The sequence below is a fragment of the Callionymus lyra genome, chromosome 10, assembly GCF_982586985.1.
Source record: "Callionymus lyra chromosome 10, fCalLyr1.hap1.1, whole genome shotgun sequence".
Lineage (NCBI taxonomy): Eukaryota > Metazoa > Chordata > Actinopteri > Syngnathiformes > Callionymidae > Callionymus > Callionymus lyra.
The window spans coordinates 21,441,166-21,461,168 of record NC_141827.1 but is presented as its reverse complement, the minus strand read 5'-3'; the positions used below and the strand labels follow the sequence as shown (position 1 = coordinate 21,461,168).

The following is a 20,003-nucleotide window of genomic DNA, read 5'->3' as shown; positions in this document are numbered from 1 at the left end:
CGGTCAAATTATGCTTAAAAACGGAAATAAAAATAGATTGTTGTCGTCTTCTGTTCATCAGAGATGACAAAAGATTTCTAAAAATATTGTTTGTAGTTTCTATTAAGGAAGTAAAGCAGAAGTGAAGCCGCTTCTCGTCTTAAAAATAGTTTATTATCATGTGACCAAAACATTCACTACTTATATCCTATTCCCCTCACTTGGCACGGATTAAATATTATTTTCAGTTCAGCATGCTGTAAAATATCCTTTAAGGTTCAGAAAAAAAAATCAAACATTGAAAAAAAATGACTTCAATGTGATTTAAACCGTTGATATGCGTTTACCTACTGACCGTGACTTGAAAATATGCTTTGATCAGAAAAAAGGTTGTAAAAAAAAAGTCAAAAAGCTATTTGAAAATAAATGTATCATTGAAAGAAAAAAACAACTGCTTACAACCAACTGATTTAAAGTCTTGATTACATTTCCAGATATTTTTTAATACATTTATGTTAAAATAATTGTAATTCCTCAGTTTGTTCACATTAGTGGATTTATTTTAACTTCATAAACTAATGTTAAATCAAAATTTACAAACGTATGGATTTTCTGAACGAGATAAACTAGGGGCCTCATGTACTAAGGGGTCCTACGCACAAAAAACCTGCAAACCTTTTTCTAAGTCCATATGTATCAATAAGGAAAAGTGTTAAAAAGGTCGGAATTCCCGACACGTTTGAAGGTCGCGTACGTATGGCTAGGCTGCTCAGATACACACGCACACACACAAAATTATTCATGAATGTATAAATATTCTCTTATTCACAAAACAAATGATCTTTATTTATTAAAACAACAATCGATCGTTTTATACTGAATATTTAAATCCGATATTTCACACCATTCAGAAAAAATGAAAAAGAATTATGAGCTTGTTTTTATAATAATGAACAAAATGATCAGCGTATGATCGCTTTAAGTCTTTCTCTACGAGAGTCACAGACGTTCTTGTGAAACATCAGGTTTAATCAAAGTGAAGCTGCAGAAAGAAAGCAGCTAAAGTTTCCTTCATGTGATCGAAGTGATCTCCTTGTAAAACACTAATATAAATAAACCGTCACATGATTTTTTCATGTCATTTGTAAACAAATGTAATAAGAATTTGCGCATGTGTTGCAGCTGCTCCACACATTCATATGAAGCTCAGACCATCAGACCATTTTCACAACATCATCAATACTTGATGCTTCGTTACTGATTTATAGTTTTATTCTTGTTAAACTATGTTTCAAGATGTTTCTAACAAGCCCCTGATCGTCTCTGTAGATAAAGTATTTGTGTTAATAACCCTGTATGTAAAATATAAACATTTATACCGGAGCTCGTCTGCACTCATTTAAATTTAAGCATGTGATCCATGTTAGAAATGTTTAAATGAACGAATATAAACCGTTGATCCAGTTTAAATTCATGTTTTTATTATTTTTTTCTGATTGCAGAGCTAAAAATCACGACTCTGGTTCATTTAAATATGATTTAAATATGTAAATGAGGGCGTGGAAAGGGTAATTCTACGTTGACTGGGATGTACAAAGGAAATATACATCTGAATATTTTTGTACGTGCCCCGTTTTCTGGATTTGAGTGTCCGACCGTATTTAGTAGAAGATCCACAAACTTTTTTGTACACAAAGCCTCAGTTTTTTTAGGAATCGATATCTTATCTCAGGTATATTTTTATGTCAGTTTCATGAATGAAAAAACCCAACAGTTTTTCACTTCACACACGTCAAAACACACAGAAAATCAAAACAAAGAAATGTCAGATTCAGTTCTGGAAGTGTTGATTTTATTTCCACTCATTTATGGACATCTGATCACGAGCGTTTGTTCTCAGAGGTTTTCAGGGTCAGTGAACGCACCAGCGACAGTGTGTCAGTCAATGAGAGTCCCCGCGAAAATAGGTTGAACATTATTTTTGTAGAATTAGTTTTCGTTTGCCGTGCTGGAAACAAACGTCTGTACAGTGTTAAGAAACAGCAGTAGGTGAGTGTTTTCTAATTCTGTGTCAATATTGAACGACGGCCGCATCTGACGGTCGGTCTTTCAGTCGCTCGTCCTCATGAACATGCAAAACCGCCCGGACCAGAACTGAATTCCGGTTCTGCAGTGGCTTGTGGAGCTGAACTCCCGCTTCTGTTGTGCATAGTTGACAAGGTTCTTGACTGGTTTGGGGTCCGTTTGTGACGATGTTGTGCTCGATTATGAAATAGTTGTGCAAAAAAAACAGCTACAGTAGGAACGCAACTGTTTTTGCTCTCCTGGTGCCGTGCAAACTTAATAAAAAATAATAATAAAGGCACTAGCGTCTCACTGCCAAGCTAAAGTTTCTCCTCCGTCGCGCTGATCCGAGTTAAGATGCAGACGGCCGGGTCGCGGCGCCACAAACGACATAAGACAGAATTAGAAAACAAAATCAAGACTAAATCTAAACAGTGGTAACATCGACAGTTCCTAAACAGGATTTCTTTTACAGTACAAATAAGCCATTTGGTCGGAGGGTCAGTCCTTCTCGTGTGTGTGTGTGTTGGGTTTGTACTGGTCAGTTGGTGGATCTGGTGCGGCCCGGGCGCTCACAACAGTGCACAGCCGCTCCTCTTCTTGCGCTTGCGCACCTGCAGCGCCGCCCTGGTGGCCATCTCGAAAACTTCCCGGACGCCGTCCTTGGTTTTGGCCGAGCACTCCAGGTAGCCGAAAGCGCCGATCCGGTTGGCCATGTCTCGGCCTTCTTCGGTTTTGACCGGCTCCTGTCGGCACAAAAGTCGTCACATCAATAATATATTAATAAATATATACGTATACTTATATGTAAAATATTTCAGTTAATTAAAATCTTTAGTATTTCTTTAGGACAGCAACATGTTAGCATTTAAAGTTGTCCAGTGAAGTTCATCAGTTTCCAAGTGTTACCTTCTTTTTTTAAACACAACAGAAACTGTTGTTTCCGTCAATTTCACTTCGGGGCGTACCTGCTTCATTTTGGCCAGCTCTCGACGCGTGTGCTCGTCGTTCCTCAGGTCTTTCTTGTTGCCCACCAGGATGATGGGAACGTTGGGACAGAAGTGCTTCACCTCGGGCGTCCACTTCTCAGGAATATTTTCTGTCCCGGGAGAGAAGCAGCAGCAGAATGAGTAAAAAAACCAAAAAAACCTCGGAAGATCAACTTTAAAAAGAGCAGCTTCGCGACTCTCATGATGAACCGCAGCTCTGAGCTCAGACGCCTGAAGGCAGAGATGTTTTTAGAGACCAATCCTCGTTCCCACCAGGAAATAAAGATTTGAGATGAAGGCCCTCATAAGCTTGACCGGTTCTGATGATTTCAACAAAAGAGCCGCAGCTGTCTTTCACTTTAACTTAAGACGGAGATGTTTCACAAACTTTTCTCTGGTGTTAAGTGTAAAATAAAATAAAAATCACAAGGTGAACAACCTTTCTGGAAGCCAGGGAGGTCGTTCACCTTGACCCAGAGACAACCCAAGGGATACCACAAACACATTTGACCAGAGATAATGCAACATACGTTTTTTTGTTAAGCCTATTTCTCTCAAACTGTGGAGAAACTTCCTTGTTCATTTTTTCGTCAAATCGATTTTATTGATTTATGAAGCTCTAAAGGCTAAAAGAAACACATTTATTTTTACCCTGGTCCAAAACCTCCCGTCCTCAAGTTTAAATCTCATGATTTTTGATTGTTTTCAGGGTAAAAAATGTGCTTCTTTTAGCCATTACTGCCTCCATGTGTAGCGTTTGATCATAAGCTCTCAAAACGCCTTCCATCCGTTAGCAAAATAACTCTATACCATCAGTTTCAATGACAGTTTCAAGACCCCAATTTTGGTGGTTTTGGTTCTGAATGACCATCTGGATCCACAAAATATTTAAAGAAGTTTAATTGTCATGCAGCAGGGTCTCCAGAAAAAGATACAGGTTTACAAGTTTTGGACCACCACTAATCTCTATTTAAAATATTTCAAAAGCTAAAAAAGTATACCATCACATACAAGAAAAAATATCATTGGTGAAAATAAATAATATATTAATAAATATATACGTATACTTATATGTAAAATAATTCAGTTTAATTAAAATCTTTAGTATTTCTTTAAGTTATCAACATTTTAGCAATAAAAACGAAGTGTAATCATCCGTTCATGATCTTCTTCTCACAACAAATCTAAAGCTGTCCAGTGATGTTCATCAGTTTCCAAGTCACACCTTCTATTTTTAAACACAACAGAAACTGGACACACTAACAATGCACAATAGCGTGATGTCATTTCCTGAGGACGTGACTCAGCCGCGTGTTCAGATATTGTGCCTGAGGAACTGAAACATCATCCACGAGTCGGACTCACCTAAACTGTCTGGGCTGTCGATTGAGAAGCACATGAGGATGACGTCTGTGTCGGGGTACGACAGTGGCCTCAGTCTGTCGTAGTCCTCTTGTCCTGCCGTGTCCCAGAGAGCCAGCTCCACCTGCACCCACAAACACCAGGTCACTCAGATGCCCAGGAGCATCATGGGAGAAGAAACATGTTATGGGAGACACAGAGTCATTTCCTCATCGAGGTTTCCTGTTGTTTCCTGTGAGCTCGGTTCCTCGTCTCCTTTAGTCCACGCAAACCAACAACTTGAAATCTCAGCGACCAGTTTTAGTTTTGATTTCTCACCATCATAACTTAGCTGCCAACCTACTTCGCTACATTTAACACAGTTCGCCAATATGGTGAACACATGTTCTGATGTCAATGGAGCGTGATCAACTACAATTTCTTCCCTATTCACAAGGTGTCCTTGAATGCAGCACCATTGTTTTGAGACCATTAAAGTTAGTTTTTTTTTTTATCAAAGTAAAGAGAGTATTTCTTATGCATTGAAAAGTTGCCCCTAAATCAACGTCTCTAAAAATGGAAACAAAAATGCCACAAAACCAAAGTTCTGGATCCTGCGGACATTGTGAACACAAATAAATGTTGCCCAAGTTTAGACAATTTGATTTTGTAATGTGTAAAAAAAACCGGAAAAAAACTAAATAACCTTCCTCTCAACAATTCTAAAACATGTAGAATAACCAAAGTTCATGACCATTTGAACACAAATAAATGACAAAAGTAAAAAAAATGGGAAACATAAACAGGAAAAAACAACCTTTTTCATTGTTAAAAGTTAAAAAAAATTCCAACTTCATGAAAAAACTCTAAATTTTTCTCTTTTTAAAACGCACTCTTAAAAACATTTTTGTAACAGTCAGTGAAAATAAGACCTTGCACACAAGTGAAACACAACGGCATTGCACATGTCAGGAAATTACCACAGTGAAGCCAGCAGTGAAATCTTTCAAGGTTTTGGATGTGATGAAGTTAATAATGGTCATCCTAAAACCATTTCTATCCATCTGTTAAGATGGCTTTCATGTCATCAGCACCGTTCCGCCACATCACCCACACATCCTCTTTCATTTTCAGAGTCGTGTTCACACGCTGTTAAACAGCACTTCATTCAAAGTGTGATGTGCACAAGTCTATTGTCTTCCACAGTCGACTGGCGATCAGGTACTTTTCCCGGGAGCCGAGCTCATCGGCTTCTTGAGAGCTCTGGACGGAGACGTAGAAAAAAAAAAAAAACTACCTGAGCTCTGGACACATCCCATCATGATTAATTCAATTAGGGAACGTGGACGATTAGCAGGCGACCAAACGGATGCCTTCTGGTGCGGATCAGGAAAAAAAAAAAGCGACAGGCTGCTTCAGACTTCAGCTGGCACAGCATGATCCGTCAGAAAGCGAGAGGGAAACTCTGCTTAATAACCAACTATTGGGCTGTGCCCACAGAGAACACAGGCAGCCGTCCCAAAATAGAGGTCTGCAGAGGCAGCGGGTGGGAGGTGGCAGCTGATGCTTGAGTGGTTCTGGTCCCGACGGGCTGGATGTAAAACGGCAGATTTTTGTGATAGAAACTAGGGAAAACAGCTATTTTTAACTCCACCAAAGGCTTCCAAAATAATGTTGCGCAACAGTCCATTTCCTGTTGTGTTGGACAATTATTATTTATGATAATATTAGGAGCCACATGTTTGGATTTCTCCTTGTGTTCGTTCGCCCGCCCTCGGATCCTCCTCTCGGAACAACCAGGACAGGAAATGAGAGACATTTAGGGTCCGCTGGGATCCCCCCCCCTTTCCTCGTCTGAGCAGGAAACTGGGAAGTAGAGTAATTTCCTGTTTTTGCCAACGAGTGATCCTGCAGTGGTGGCCGGCTCTGGAGAACAAAAACCTTTTCGACCAAACAAGCTGTTCGTAGCTAAGACCCGACCCTTGTCCCCTTAATGATCGTCCACACACACACAAACACACACACACACCAGCTGTAGTGGTAGGACTCTTAAACCTTACTAATCTCTCTGATGTGAACAGTCAAGCATGCGTGTTGATGTACACAACAGTAGCTTTTATTTAGAATAATCCTTTTATTTAACTGTGTAGGGTAATACCATTTGATCATACGTGTGACTGAACCACAGGAGATATGTTAGGGACCTGGATCTCTGTGCTAACAACATCAGCACAATTGTTAAATTATTACACTCCACTTTTTATGGAAATATCTAATTTTAAGATGATTTAACTGTATTTTAATGTATTCATCGACTCCGAGAAACTAATTTAAAGCCATTTTAACACCATCGGTAATTTGATTCTCTGTTTAATAAAACCATATTATTTATCTATCCATCTTTATAGATCCTTTTTTTTTTAAGTTCTTAGGGTTTCCTTGAAGATTTATAATTTCCTTAAAAATAAATGCTTTATTATTATTGTGATATTGTGCTTTTTTGGTAACTTGGATGTATTTTTAAAATATTATATAAAGTGTTTTTAGGTGAATAACAATAACATGGATTTGATGGAAAAATCAAACAACCCTTATTATAGACCACCTTTGACTGCTGCACTTGTAAGCATGCTAACAAGCTAAATGCTATGAAAATGATCTGAAGAAAAGGCAGCTCTAGTTTAGCAAATCAGGAGGATTTATTTTGCATAACACAACGTAGATAAGTGAGAAGCGTAAGTTACACACGTAGCCACACAAAATTGGTTATAATTTATCGTCATCCAAACTTTAAAAAGCAGTTAGTTGTTACTACTAGTGGTTGGTTGAAGAGGCATCATGAAACAGCTTATGTTCTCGGTGTTATCTTGATCTTTTAAGTATTTATTTTATTTTGTATCATTTTGATTGTTTAAGCGCTTTGTGACTCTGGTATGGAAAATTGCTCTACAAATATGACTTACTTATGATGTATCGTAACACAGTGTATCATATTGGACGGCCAAGATGATCTCATATCAAGCTTGTGACTCAATACTGTTATAGTTTCACACACACCTGCTTTCCATCCACTTCGATGTCGGCGATGTAGTTCTCGAACACTGTCGGCACGTAGACTTCTGGGAACTGGTCTTTGCTGAAAACGATGAGGAGGCAGGTTTTACCACAGGCTCCATCGCCGACAATCACCAGCTTCTTCCGAATCGCTGCCATTTCTGTTGGAAAGACGAGAGCGAGAATCAGTCGGACGCCAACGGTTTTGCAACGGAGCGGAGGAGGACCGGTAACATCCCGGAAGATAACACCAGATAGATCGGTATCACTGATACATAAACAACATTCTTTCAGGGTCGTCATGTGACTCTTCGAGGAGCTGCCGTTCATCCCCGTCTGCGTCGACCCTTAATCTCAAAAAAACAGTACCCAAGGCTATGAAGACTTTAAGGAGAACGGTGAAGGGGAATGTGAGGGGAGGGGGGACAAGCCGGGACACGAAGGAATGTGTTATCAGTGGGCCCCGCCCTCTCCTGCTGAGGAGACAAGAATCCAGGAGCTCCTGAGGACCCACTTGTGAAACGGCAAAACTAAGTAATCAGAGAAGGAGCGGGGAGAAGGAGAAGGTGGTTTGTTTTGGGATTAGCGAGTAATCTTTTTGTGTTTCTGGTTATTTAACGGGATTACGGAGAGAGTATCAGGCCACGGAACTGGAGAAATGAAATGAATGTGCGAGTCGGCAAATCACGTAACCAGATTTGTCAACTCAGACAATGATGTCATTTAATAAAAAAAACAACAACCCTGAAATAAATCAGGAAAGCATGTCATGAAAAGTTGTTTAAAATAATAAGACAATTACTTAAAATATATTAAATGGAAAATGTAATTTCACTTTGAACAGAGTTGACACACTTTAGTACCGCAACAAGACCATTTTTATTTAACAGGAAATAGTCTGAAAATGTTCCGTTTCACATAACAGGAGTGTTTAAAAGATAAACTCAAGACGACGAGTCTTTTAAAATAAGTCAGTGTTTAAGAAGTGAAAGAACATTTTTAACTAATGGGTTATATTGATGATTGAGGGCCATCTTAGATGTGATGCTGCTTAAAAAACCCAACAAGGCAGGTGGATAATATATTAACATCTTGATGGATCGATCGTTCTTACATGTTAACATACTCGATAAATGTTTTGAATCTATCGAGTAATCTGGTTTGGGGTTTAAGTGGATTAAATTGCCAAAAATACTTTTGCTCTGCTAAAGGGACCCAGAGACTCCAAAGAATACAAGTACACAAAATTAAAGCAAAAGCTTTATATATAAAGGAGGGGTTTGCACATGTAAAACCCGACTTAAAAAAAAGTTTACAAAAGAAAATAAACGGACCAACATTTTCACAAGGATTAAACAGAACATTTAAAACCGGGCTAAACTCCACGTGTGAGCCAATATAGTTGTAATTCAAGTTTTATTTACAGAAACCCTAAAGTTCAGGGACCACATGTGGCTTCAGGTCTGAAGTGTTTTGTTTACCAGAAACAAGGCAGCATTAACCTGAGAGCACAGAACTGGAGCTGTGGCGAGTGATCAGCTGACGGATGAGGTGGAGCAGCTGTGCATACACTCATTAGCTGCTCACCTCATCCACTCTCCGGCACGGCATCCTGACAGCGATCTTCTTCGCGAGGCCACTCGCCTATAAGAGCCGAATCCATCTTTTAGTGCTGCAGGCGGCGGTTTTTTCCAGTCAGAGCGGACATCGGCGGCTAATTTTGAACCTCCGCTCGGATTTACAAGCAACATTAAATCTCCCGGCGTGATGCGTCGAGGCATTAAAATAATCATTAAAGAAAGACGAGACGCTTTACTAGAAGACGTGTGATCGTAAAACATCCATCACGCTGTGATTTAATATTAACTTCCTGTTTGGCTGTTGGACTGAAACCAACGGTTTGAAGATCGGAATCAGAATTGAACGAGAATAAATATGATATTAGTCTTCTGGTACCACTGTGCTCGAGTATATCATGTGCCGCAGTCACAGTTGGGTTAAAAAATGTCCTGTAATGTGATTTGATAGGGTTCATTATTGTTAAAATGAAGGTTATTTTATTTTTGTCCTGTCAGAACACATTGGGTAGATAAAATAAACAGCAAGAAACAACCATGGTAAGTTTTAAAGGTAAAATGACTTGTTTATTTAGTTTTTTACATTTTGTTAAAATGTAAAGCATACCCCTTAAAAATAGGTTGTAAGGATATCAACAAGTATATGTCATAAACCAACAAAATGTCAGAAAATCGTTATTATTCAATTCTGTATATACGTTTATACGTTATACTATGAATTCTTTCCTTCAAAAATCATACAAATTATATTACCTGATATTTACATACTTTGTTAGTTATAATGAAGAAGAAAAAGAGAAAATAGGAAACCATGAGAAAATGTGTCTAAAAGAAGGAACTTTAGCAACTAGCAATAAATAATGAAGTTCAAATTAAATTGTATGTCAGCTGTTCAACAGGATCACTTTTATATTTCTTCTCTTGAAGGGCAAGTAAATACAGTTAAGGTCTATATGTGGCACGAGGGTTGTACATTTTAATTCACTTTAATGTAATGTAAAGTTTTAAAGGCCTTTTTAGCGGCATTACTGTGTCTGTCGTGAAGATTGAAACCTTGTTTATTTCGGTAAACATGTATTTCGGTTCAAGGAATTTTACTTTACCACACTTTTCCGCCTCTTTCTGACATGATCCCGTTGACACTCCTGTCATAAATGTGGACCGAGTCTGGAGTTTTAAGTTTAAAGTGTCATGTTAACCAGAATAACAATCAGGAATAATAATTGTTGATTGTAATAAGAGTCCAAAGAAGATGTTGCAATGGCAGAATATTACAATTATGAGTCAAACTCAATTTCTAGCTGAATGTGGGCTAAAGTTTGATAATTTAGCAGATATTTTATCTATTGCTAGTAATGCCAATAATTTCTTAATAACTTCTTTTATGAAGGTAATAAATATTGATCTGAACAAATGTAAAATGGGAACTATATGTGCCATAAATAACTCTCGTGTTGGCTGATCAAATAAGTACGTGACTTACTTAAAGTTAGTTTTAATAGCTCATAAATATTCATAATATGATGTGATGTAAATTATATTTAATGACCAGTTAGCAGTCATAAAGCCAGGGATACTAGATGGATGACGTTCCATCCGCCCGTCATAAAAAGGTAGATCAAAATTTAAAAAAATTAAAAATATGCATCAGGAATCAGGAAAACTTATATTAACTACTTGGATTAAGTTTTGTAGAAATGTATGATTGTCAGAAACAACAAATGTTTCAAATCACACTTTCAGGACAGACAAGACAGAACATCATGACCACAGTATCGCCTTCCACCGACAGCATGGACCCCAATTGGAAGAGCAAGACGAAGCGTCCACAGCCAAAACAAGTGGGAGATGAACGCTCCAAGGCCACTGCACCCTCGGACAAAATAAACAATCCACTTCCTGTTCAACAAAATGAAGATTCGGGCCGTTTGAACAGGCCACTGCAGAGTCGAGACACGAACACAACTGCCAAAGGCCATGCAACCCATGTGAGCGCTCGCATTCTTACGGACGCAAGAACACTGCCCTTATTTGTGCAGAGCCGAGATAACCTCTTATTGACCCCATATATTTAGAGGAGATTCTGTGGGATTGTGTGGGAAAAAGAATCACAGAAATCTACTCGGTCACAGATAGATTACGAGGAGGACTGGCGTGTTATTGGGGGAATAATCCAATACCACCAATCCTTCCAAGTCCACTTAAGACAAATGTATTTTTAACATACGAAATAATTAATTCACATAAGGCATGAGACTTATTTTTCATTCCTCAATTAATCTTATTTTTCCATCTTCAACAAGCTATTAGTAAACAAGTCCACATCCAGTGTTCACATAATCTTAACTCGAAGTGAAAGCTCGTGTTGCTACAACTCGCTCCAGTTAAAAAGGGGAAATAATCCTGGACATGGTACATTTGTCTGTTCTCGTTTATGACTTACACATCAAATCTGTAATATCCAACAACAGGATCTCCAGTAATCATACAATTATTTAAGCTTAAAAAGTAAAACCAAAAAGTTTCCACAAACTGCTCAACTTTGAACAATAACCAGATCTGAATTGTCTGCATGAACAAGCCATGGTGCTCTGGATGGACACAGTTGCAAAGTGGTAAGTGAGTGGGTTTTTTTGAGTGCCAATGATGGGTAACCATCTTTAAAACTCTTCCCACAAAGTACATGTGCGGCTTCATCGGCAGGACTAGATCCAGCTCAACCATTTCATTGAAAAAAAAGAGAAGCATATGATCTACTCAGAGACACTTACGAATGAACAAGTCCTACACACAGTTTCAAAAGGGCTAGAATTAAAAAAAAAAAAGAAGCATCTTTTGTCCATGTTTTTTGTTTCTAAATAATTCATTAATGACCCAACATCAGATATGATTGTGAATTGAGACCCTTCAACTTTAGGTTCATTGTTATTGTTAAAAGCCAAATTATTGTTATTTATCATCCATTCATTCATTGATCTATTTAACAAAGTGCTGCTAACGTCTTGTATGTCGAGGACATCAAGACATTTTTATTCATTCAGGCTTTTCATTGATTTTCTGAGACTCCTGTGTTTGTCTCTGTGTTATCTTAAACTTTTAAGTATATATTTTATTGAGAATTGTTTTGATTGTTTAAGCGCTTTGTGACCCTGGTATGGAAAAGCGCTCTACAAATATAATTTACTTACTCACATCAACAGTCATACTCACTATGAAAGCGACTTAACATTGAAGAATGTTGTGACTTTATTATAGATCGTGTCACTTAGCGTCGTACCACAATAATTGACTTCTTATAAGACCAACAGGCCGGGTATTCACTGCATGATCACTTTAAATAACAAAGTGAACCGACTAATTCGATTACACTTTTGAGTCCTGTGCCAGTTATTTTTTTTAATTCACTCTGCGGTCCACGGAAGATGCAGTGAGGCAGACATGCGGGAACAGACCATGACCACTCTGGAGCGACCAGTAAATACATGTGGTCAGTCCAGCTCAGACTACAGAAATACATGTCAACACTGTTTACATGAGAGCCGTTTATGTCTTGTGAAATAATTAGCTTGTCGTTGTTCAAGTTCCTTTCAAGATTAAACAATTAAATAGACAGATTTTACACATTTAAATAGCTCCATGAATCCGGGATCTCCCTCTATTGTACAATATTCCTGAATTAACTTTACTGTAAATGTCACACCCACATCAAATTTCCCTAACGTGGGAATAATAAAAGGCATCATCATATCGTTTCCATATTGCCCAGTTATAGTGTGGCGCTCCCACCTGTGTGCACCTTGACCCCAGAGATAACAGCTTCTCCACGTATGAGATCCGTCGCTTGTATCACCATCAAACTCAACAGTGGTTTTAAAAGTGAGGGCAACAGAAACGCCTTCCAGTATTTGAGCAATGCCACACACACACCAGTTCTTTCTTTCTCTGAGGAGGTTTTACAAAAAGGCTTAGGGGCCAGAAGTTACGCAACAGTTGGAGTTGAGCGTGACCTCTGCTGACATGAGGTGGAGTCGCCGCCTGATCTTCGGCGTTTACTCGGTGACAAGACAACAAAGAAGTGATCAGTTCTCTGCGAGCAAGAGGATCATGGAGTTTATCGTCTCCTCTTTCGCTTTGCTTCCGAGGACGACGGTGATGTTTAGGTGATGTCACATGATCAGCCCAAGGCAGCTGATAAAGACCATCAAGTCTACTTCTCATATCCGGGCAAAGTTTATTATCGTGTTTAACAAGACATTCAAAACTAGTTTCGTTTTTATTCCTGATACTCTATTGATATATTCAATAGCACTGTATCGATATTTAAAGCCAATATATATTAAGCAGCGGCTCTGTTGCAGTGAAGATTCAATACCACCAACTTTTTTAAGTATCTAGAGACTCATCACAACGAAGAATATGAGCAGATCGAAGAAACAAGACGACACAAAACGAAGCGGTCAACTTTGCTGTTCTGTAGAGACGAGAGAAACTTTCAGTCGATGCATGAAAGTCAACATTAACTAACGTTCTTGTAAGTGTTAATGTTGACTTCATCATTGGAATCTGCCTCATACAATAAATTGAGTTTGTGTTTAATACTGGTTGACAAAGACTGAGCGCAGAGTTTCATGTGTGTGACGTCAGCAGACACTCCGGTAAATTTAACTTTTACAAAGACGGTCAATGATGACTCAAAATACATTTAACAGGTTTAGTTTAGTCATAACACCGTTAACTTGCTTTAAATCGTGCCGATCACAGATCAAATGATTACAAAATTAATAAATATATAACTTTAAATTATTAAAACCGCAGGCCACTAGTTGGCAACATTCGTCATTTCCTTCGTAAGTAAGTTATAGTTATTTTTAAAGCGCCTTGCCAGAGTAATAACCAAACCGGCGAAATGGCAGCAATGAGTGAAAAAGAAAAACACCCCAGAGTCAAACAGCTTTTAAAGCTGATGTTTTGACTCATTTTGGCTTCAAAACTAAGTTTAAAGTAAAAAATTCAACACAGACAGATGCTGGATATTTCATGTTGCTCCCGGTTGTTTGAGGCTTTTAATGGACTTCATTTTTAATATAAGTTTACATTTCTAGTTAATATTTTGAGAAGCACTTTCCTATAACACTTTCACATTTGATTAGAGAAAGTATTTGATCAATTATAAGTTTTGACACAGATAGTCTATATTAAGCAGATTATTTAAGGCTTATATAACCGCATTACAGTAGTGGCTAGCACTTCTGAAGTCAGTCAAATACAGACCTTATTCCTCCACATAAACTGCAACAGTTAAACACGTTTATCACATTAAATAGAGATTTCTGGTCAAGAGTTTTCCAATGTAAATGTATGATTCTGGTGAGTTCATTGAGAGGGTGTGAGACAAAGAGAGAGAGCAGTGCACTGGCACATGTTACCAGTTGAAAACAAGCGAGAGAGACGTTAAAACTCCGGTTTAACCTGTTGATCGCTGACGTCTACAGAAGCTAAAGAGCAGCAGTTTATCACAACTGTGGATGAAACATGATAGTCAAAACAATAATAGTCAATACAATAATAACATGAACCCAACATGGTATGGAATGAAGCATACGCTTATAACCTACCCCTTCTCCACTACAAAATTAATGACATTAACCCCAAATGTACAAATTTACAGGATACATATTTACGAAAAAATAAAAATAAATGAAGTACATAAATAACACAATCATTAATGATAATACCCGATCGTTAAAACACTTCTCCCTCCCTGTACCTCATGAAAACTATTATTTATTGTATTACAGAAAAAATGGATTGAAAAATAATGATCACATATTTAATGTCAATATTTAGGAAAATAATTGCAATTCGATTATTTTCAATAACAGTAACCTCGTAAGTAGTGAGTATTTTTTTTTACTTTCTTTTTAATCTTGCTGCCTTATGGATGAGTAAGTAGACCACGCTGCCTAGTCCTACCACACAAGGTAAAAATCATCTAGATATTTACCTTATCAATTGACAGAGAACAAGGATAATAGACATGAAGAGCACAAATGATTTTTCTATATATATGTATAAAACATGTGAAAGTTCAAATAAAAAGTCAATCATCTCAGCTCTTACCATGTTGTAACTTTCAAAACTCTGGTCTTGTATTTTAAAGATCCATTAATGTCCATAGAGTGTGTGTGTGTGTGTGTGAATGGTTTTCTGTCCTTGTGTGCCTTGCGACAGACTGGCATCCTGTCCAAGGTGTCCCCTGCCTCTCGCCCTATGACACTGGGATAGGCTCCAGTCTCCACGCGACCCCGGTAAGCGGTAGAAAGTGAATAAATAATGAATTATCCATATACCAAGATGATCCAAAAGCAAAGTTGGGCCAAAGTACTCACTATAAGAACCTTTCTAGTGCCTTAACATCATAATAAATCCAGTCCACCTGCCTTCAATTGTGGTGATAAACAATGTAAATCCTTTTGAATTAAAAATAATAATTCTATGTGATGTCACACTTCAATTTAAACTTTGTTAGCATGGTTTATTCATACCTATTCAACCATTAAATTAATTACCAGCTTGAACCGATGACCAAAGTGGTTGAGAATCCAAACAAACAACTTCATTATTGACGCAAAGCAGCAAGTGGATTATTCACGCGCGTCACGCCGACACCCCGGGGCGTCTGAGAAACTAGGTCAAAAGTTAACAAACTGATCCGACAAAACTTTTTTTTTTTATCCAACTGGTCACAATTAGGATCCGACCTCGAAAAGGCGAATCATTCCGACTCGCCTCTCACTCCGAGGTCGGGAATGTGCACAAGCGTCAAGTTTTTTTTTTCCGGGGCCAATGGATCCGTTGGAGAAGAAGGAATGCAGAAGTCTGAGCTGAGCATTCCCAGGTGATCAGCTCTCATTCTTGTTCCTCTCTCTCGCTCTGGGCGTATTTGAAAGACTGTGAAGCCCACTGAGTCATGACTCCAGCAGCCCACCCTTGGCAATGATGAAGTCAGAACAGGAAATGAAGTTGGATGAACGGCGCAAAGTGAAAGATAAAGTTAAAGGCGGAGAATAAATCTTGACAGAGTTTAGAGTTATAAATATATATCGCTGTGATTACAGACGCCACCACACGCCCAAATGAGTTAGAACACATTATATAACGTGACACATTTTTTGTCAAACCCATTTAGTCAACAAAGCTGCACATCAAAATATTCTGACTTTTGACAGTAATCCATGATTGACAAGAGCTTTTTATTTTAGATGAGACTTTATGTTATGAAACATAACTGTTTCTAATTTGTTTTGCAACATTTACAGCCTCAAATATTATTGTAATAAGTGATAAATGTTAGTGGAAAGAGGTTGAAAAAAAGGCCCCACATTTGCCAAAATAAACAGTAACTACAGAGCAAAAACAAGTTACTTTAAAGCGGAGGACAAGGTGCTTTAAATCTTATCAAGTATTTGGATGTAATTCGTTTTACCTTGAGATACAAGGCGAAGATAAAAATGACCAGAGATTTGCGTTTGAATGATATTCAAATTATCTTAAACACGAGTTAAACTTTGGGATTTTATCTCTATCGGACCGAAACTGAGAATCTTATCGAAATAGTTTGCAATATAATTGTTCCAATTTTTATAGTCAAGTTTACAAACTTGAGTATTTCATAATGAAAAAATAAATAAATATCATTATAAGTGGTGCAAAACATGAATTGTCAATAGTCCATGTTGTCATGGCAGATATTTAGGTCACATGACTCATTCAGTCGGCACGACGATAAGCAACTGCTATTTATTTGAAATGTGTGTCACTTTTCTTTGACCTTCTCTCATGTTTTAGTTCTTTTTTTTTTGACCCAACAGTATCAGGGAGCCACTCCTACCAAGCGTCCAGTTCTTGTTAGGTTTCTGCCCACGATAATGGATTGAACTAGACTCAAATCTCCAATCTAAAGCAGTAAAATGTCGTTTAGATAATGTTATTTTAATTTGGATTTTCCAGCTGTTTCCACTGTCAATCAAAAGTACAAATAATTCTAAACATTAACTACATACAACGATGGAACGGTAGATCCTAGTTAAGGGAGGAGACACAAGAAACAAAAGCCAAACTAAAAAAAAAAAAACTTTTTTAACTCTTGATGGGAAATTCCCAATAAGTCAAAGAAAAAAAAAAGGTCAGCTTGGGAAGGATTTTTTCCAATAGGAGGTGGTTGTGGTGGTGACAGGAAGGGACGCTTATACTTCAACAACAACCTCATCATTTCCTCACATTTCTTTGTGATTTCTGAGCTTAAAAACAAGTGTTTTTGCAAGTATTTTAGTCTTAAATAGTTAAATACAAAGTGTCACCACCTACTCCCTGTGTTAGTCATCGAAATAAAATGTATGGGAATAGTTGCGATGTGTTCTTTGGTGATAATAATAATTAAAAAAAAAGGAATCAAGAATCTCCATGTTTCTATATCCGGGACTGACTTGAAACTAGTGACGAGATTAATGTTCTCAGGAGCACCAGTGGCTCATGAGATTTGCCACATGGAGTCTCTTCTGTGGGTCACATGAACAAAGTGTCCGAAACACCGGGTGACTTTTTTTTAAACAAGAAGACACAAGAAGACAAGAAGAGGGAAATAAAAACGACAAGAAAATGAAAATCGAGTCTCGACGACAAACTGGGAGCGCGAAGCAAACTTTGACCGACAGCTCGTCAGCTGAGAACCAGGGCGAGGGCTCGAGCCTCCAGCTTCTTCTCAGCACCAACAACAATATAACTATCTAACTTCCTGCTCACCTGTCGCCGGCCGGATGAGTTCCCTCCAAAAAAGAACCTTAGTTTGTCGTGTGGTCTCGGTCCTGGTCCCCGTCAGTCACACTCACTTCTGGGCGCAGTGATCGAGATCCACGAGCAGCGACACCAACGTGCACCGCCCTAACAGTCGCAGCGCATTTCCGGGCGCGGCCTTCACAATAAGAGTTTCAGGCGCATGTAGGAAATAAATAAATTCCCTTTTTTTCAATGTGTAAATGTCATTAATGTATTAAAAGGAAACATAATAATTAAGAAAAATTACATTAGTGAAACGAAATCTTGACTTTTTTGGAATAATTACCATTATGCTATTTGGTAATTTCATCCAATGCCTGCTAATAATAATAATAATAAGTAAGTAAGTAAGTCATTTGTATTTATAGAGCGCTTTTCCAGACCAGGGTCACAAAGCGCTTAAACAATCAAAACAATACTCAATAAAATATATACTTAAAAGGTCAAGATAACACTGAGAATAATAATGATGATGATGATGATAATGGTAATGATAATGATAATGATGATAATAATAATAATATTAATAGTAATAATATTAAGTAAGTAAGTAAGTAAGTCATTTATATTTATAGAGCGCTTTTCCAGACCAGGGTCACAAAGCGCTTAAACAATCAAAACAATACTCAATAAAATATATACTTAAAAGGTCAAGATAACACTGAGAATAATAATGATAATAATAATAATAATAATAATAATAATAATAATAATAATAATAATAATAGGAGAACTTGGGATAACTTTCCATAGGTTTGAGTGTGTGTGTGAATGGTTGTCTGTCTTTCTGTGCCCTGCGACAGACTGGCGTCCTGTCCAGGGTGTCCCCTGCCTCTCGCCCTATGATACTGGGATAGGCTCCAGTCTCCTCACGACCCCGATAAGGGATAAAGTGGTAGAAAATGAATGAATAATAATAATAATAATAATAATAATAATAATAATGCATTTTATTTGGTGTTGTCTTTCTTGTCACTCAAGGACACCGTACAAAAATAACTAAAATAACTATAAAGAAGCAGCAATGTTTAACCAGGAAAAACATTGAGATTAAAAAGGCATTTTTTTCAAGGGTGTCCTGGCCAAGAGGCAGCAAAGTCACACACTGAACACAAATACATTTACATCAAAATTATAGGATGAAAAAAAAAAGATTCAAATATCTGAGGCCATTTCAATTTCTATTAGTTTAAATTCAAAGGTATTTAAGGATACAAAGTCTGAGCCGTGTAGCAGCTGGACCTATGCACGTCACCACCTTGAAAACAATATATAAACACAGTATTATATGAGCAGATACTCACATACTCATTTAAATATATGTTTCAAGATTGTGGTTGTACATTTAGACATTTATTTGCAGAATTGCTTTTATATATGTGTGAATTTCTAGATTTATTTTAGTTGCTAAGACTTTTTGTTTTTTTCTGGCAACTCCACTCATATTTTATCACATTCCTTAACTTAAGTAAGTAAGTAAGTAAGTAATATTTATTTATATAGCGCTTTTCGAGACCAGGGTCACAAAGCGCTGAAACAATCAAAACAATACTCAAAAAAGTACATACTTTAAAGATCAAGATAATACTGAGAACAACACAGGAGTTCGAGAAATTCAAGGAAAAGCCTGAACAAATAGAAACGTCTTAAGATGTTAAGATCTAAAGGAGTCAGTAGATCCATCAAGCGCAAAGAGAGAGGAAGATCGTTCCAAAGCTTAGGAGCAACAGTCTGAAAAGATTTCTCTCCTCTGGTCCTGAACCGTGTGCTTGTTTCCTTCAAACAGATAGAAAATGGTATAGATTGATTTCTGCAATTAGTTTTAAAACTTTGAGTTGTGAGAAAGACAAAAGAAAAGAAGGGTTACTATGGGCTTAGAATACTGCCATATTAGATATGCATTATAAAAGAAAATGGCTGAAAAAAATAATAATATTGGGATTGAAAATATAAATATTAGTTGAAAAAAAAACAATGTTGGAATATAAAATAGAATTATAAAATCAGCAGCCAAAAGACAAAACATATTTTTTTTTACACCGAATAGGTTTTTCAGCCGATATTGTTCTACTTTTTTTATTTTAATTTGTTGTTTAAAGCCAATTCAACTCATAACTAACATTTAACTTTCGCCTGAAGCAACACATTATTAGAAGAAAAAACT

General features: G+C 37.4%; 1 protein-coding gene across 1 annotated transcript; it reads right to left on the bottom strand.

Moving 5' to 3' along the window:
• Nucleotides 1-1,809: 1,809 nt before the first annotated feature.
• Nucleotides 1,810-17,942, bottom strand: LOC148070947 (rho-related GTP-binding protein RhoA-D). Its single transcript, XM_087801700.1, has 5 exons — nt 17,807-17,942; nt 7,431-7,588; nt 4,398-4,518; nt 3,012-3,142; nt 1,810-2,789 (listed from the first exon to the last, which is right to left on the bottom strand). Exons 2-5 carry the CDS (start codon nt 7,584-7,586, stop codon nt 2,616-2,618), a joined length of 582 nt encoding a protein of 193 aa, XP_087657826.1. The 5' UTR covers nt 7,587-7,588; nt 17,807-17,942; the 3' UTR covers nt 1,810-2,615.
• Between the last annotated feature and the right edge of the window lie 2,061 nt (nt 17,943-20,003).

What these genes read in the sequence shown, in the direction of transcription:
- LOC148070947 (XM_087801700.1), bottom strand. Translation starts at nt 7,586, where the DNA reads ATGGCAGCGATTCGGAAGAAGCTGGTGATTGTCGGCGATGGAGCCTGT. An exon ending in TCGAAGTGGATGGAAAGCAG is followed by an intron (nt 4,519 to 7,430) that starts GTGTGTGTGAAA and finishes TTGTGGGTGCAG; the next exon opens with GTGGAGCTGGCTCTCTGGGA. An exon ending in CGACAGCCCAGACAGTTTAG is followed by an intron (nt 3,143 to 4,397) that starts GTGAGTCCGACT and finishes CTCCCGGGACAG; the next exon opens with AAAATATTCCTGAGAAGTGG.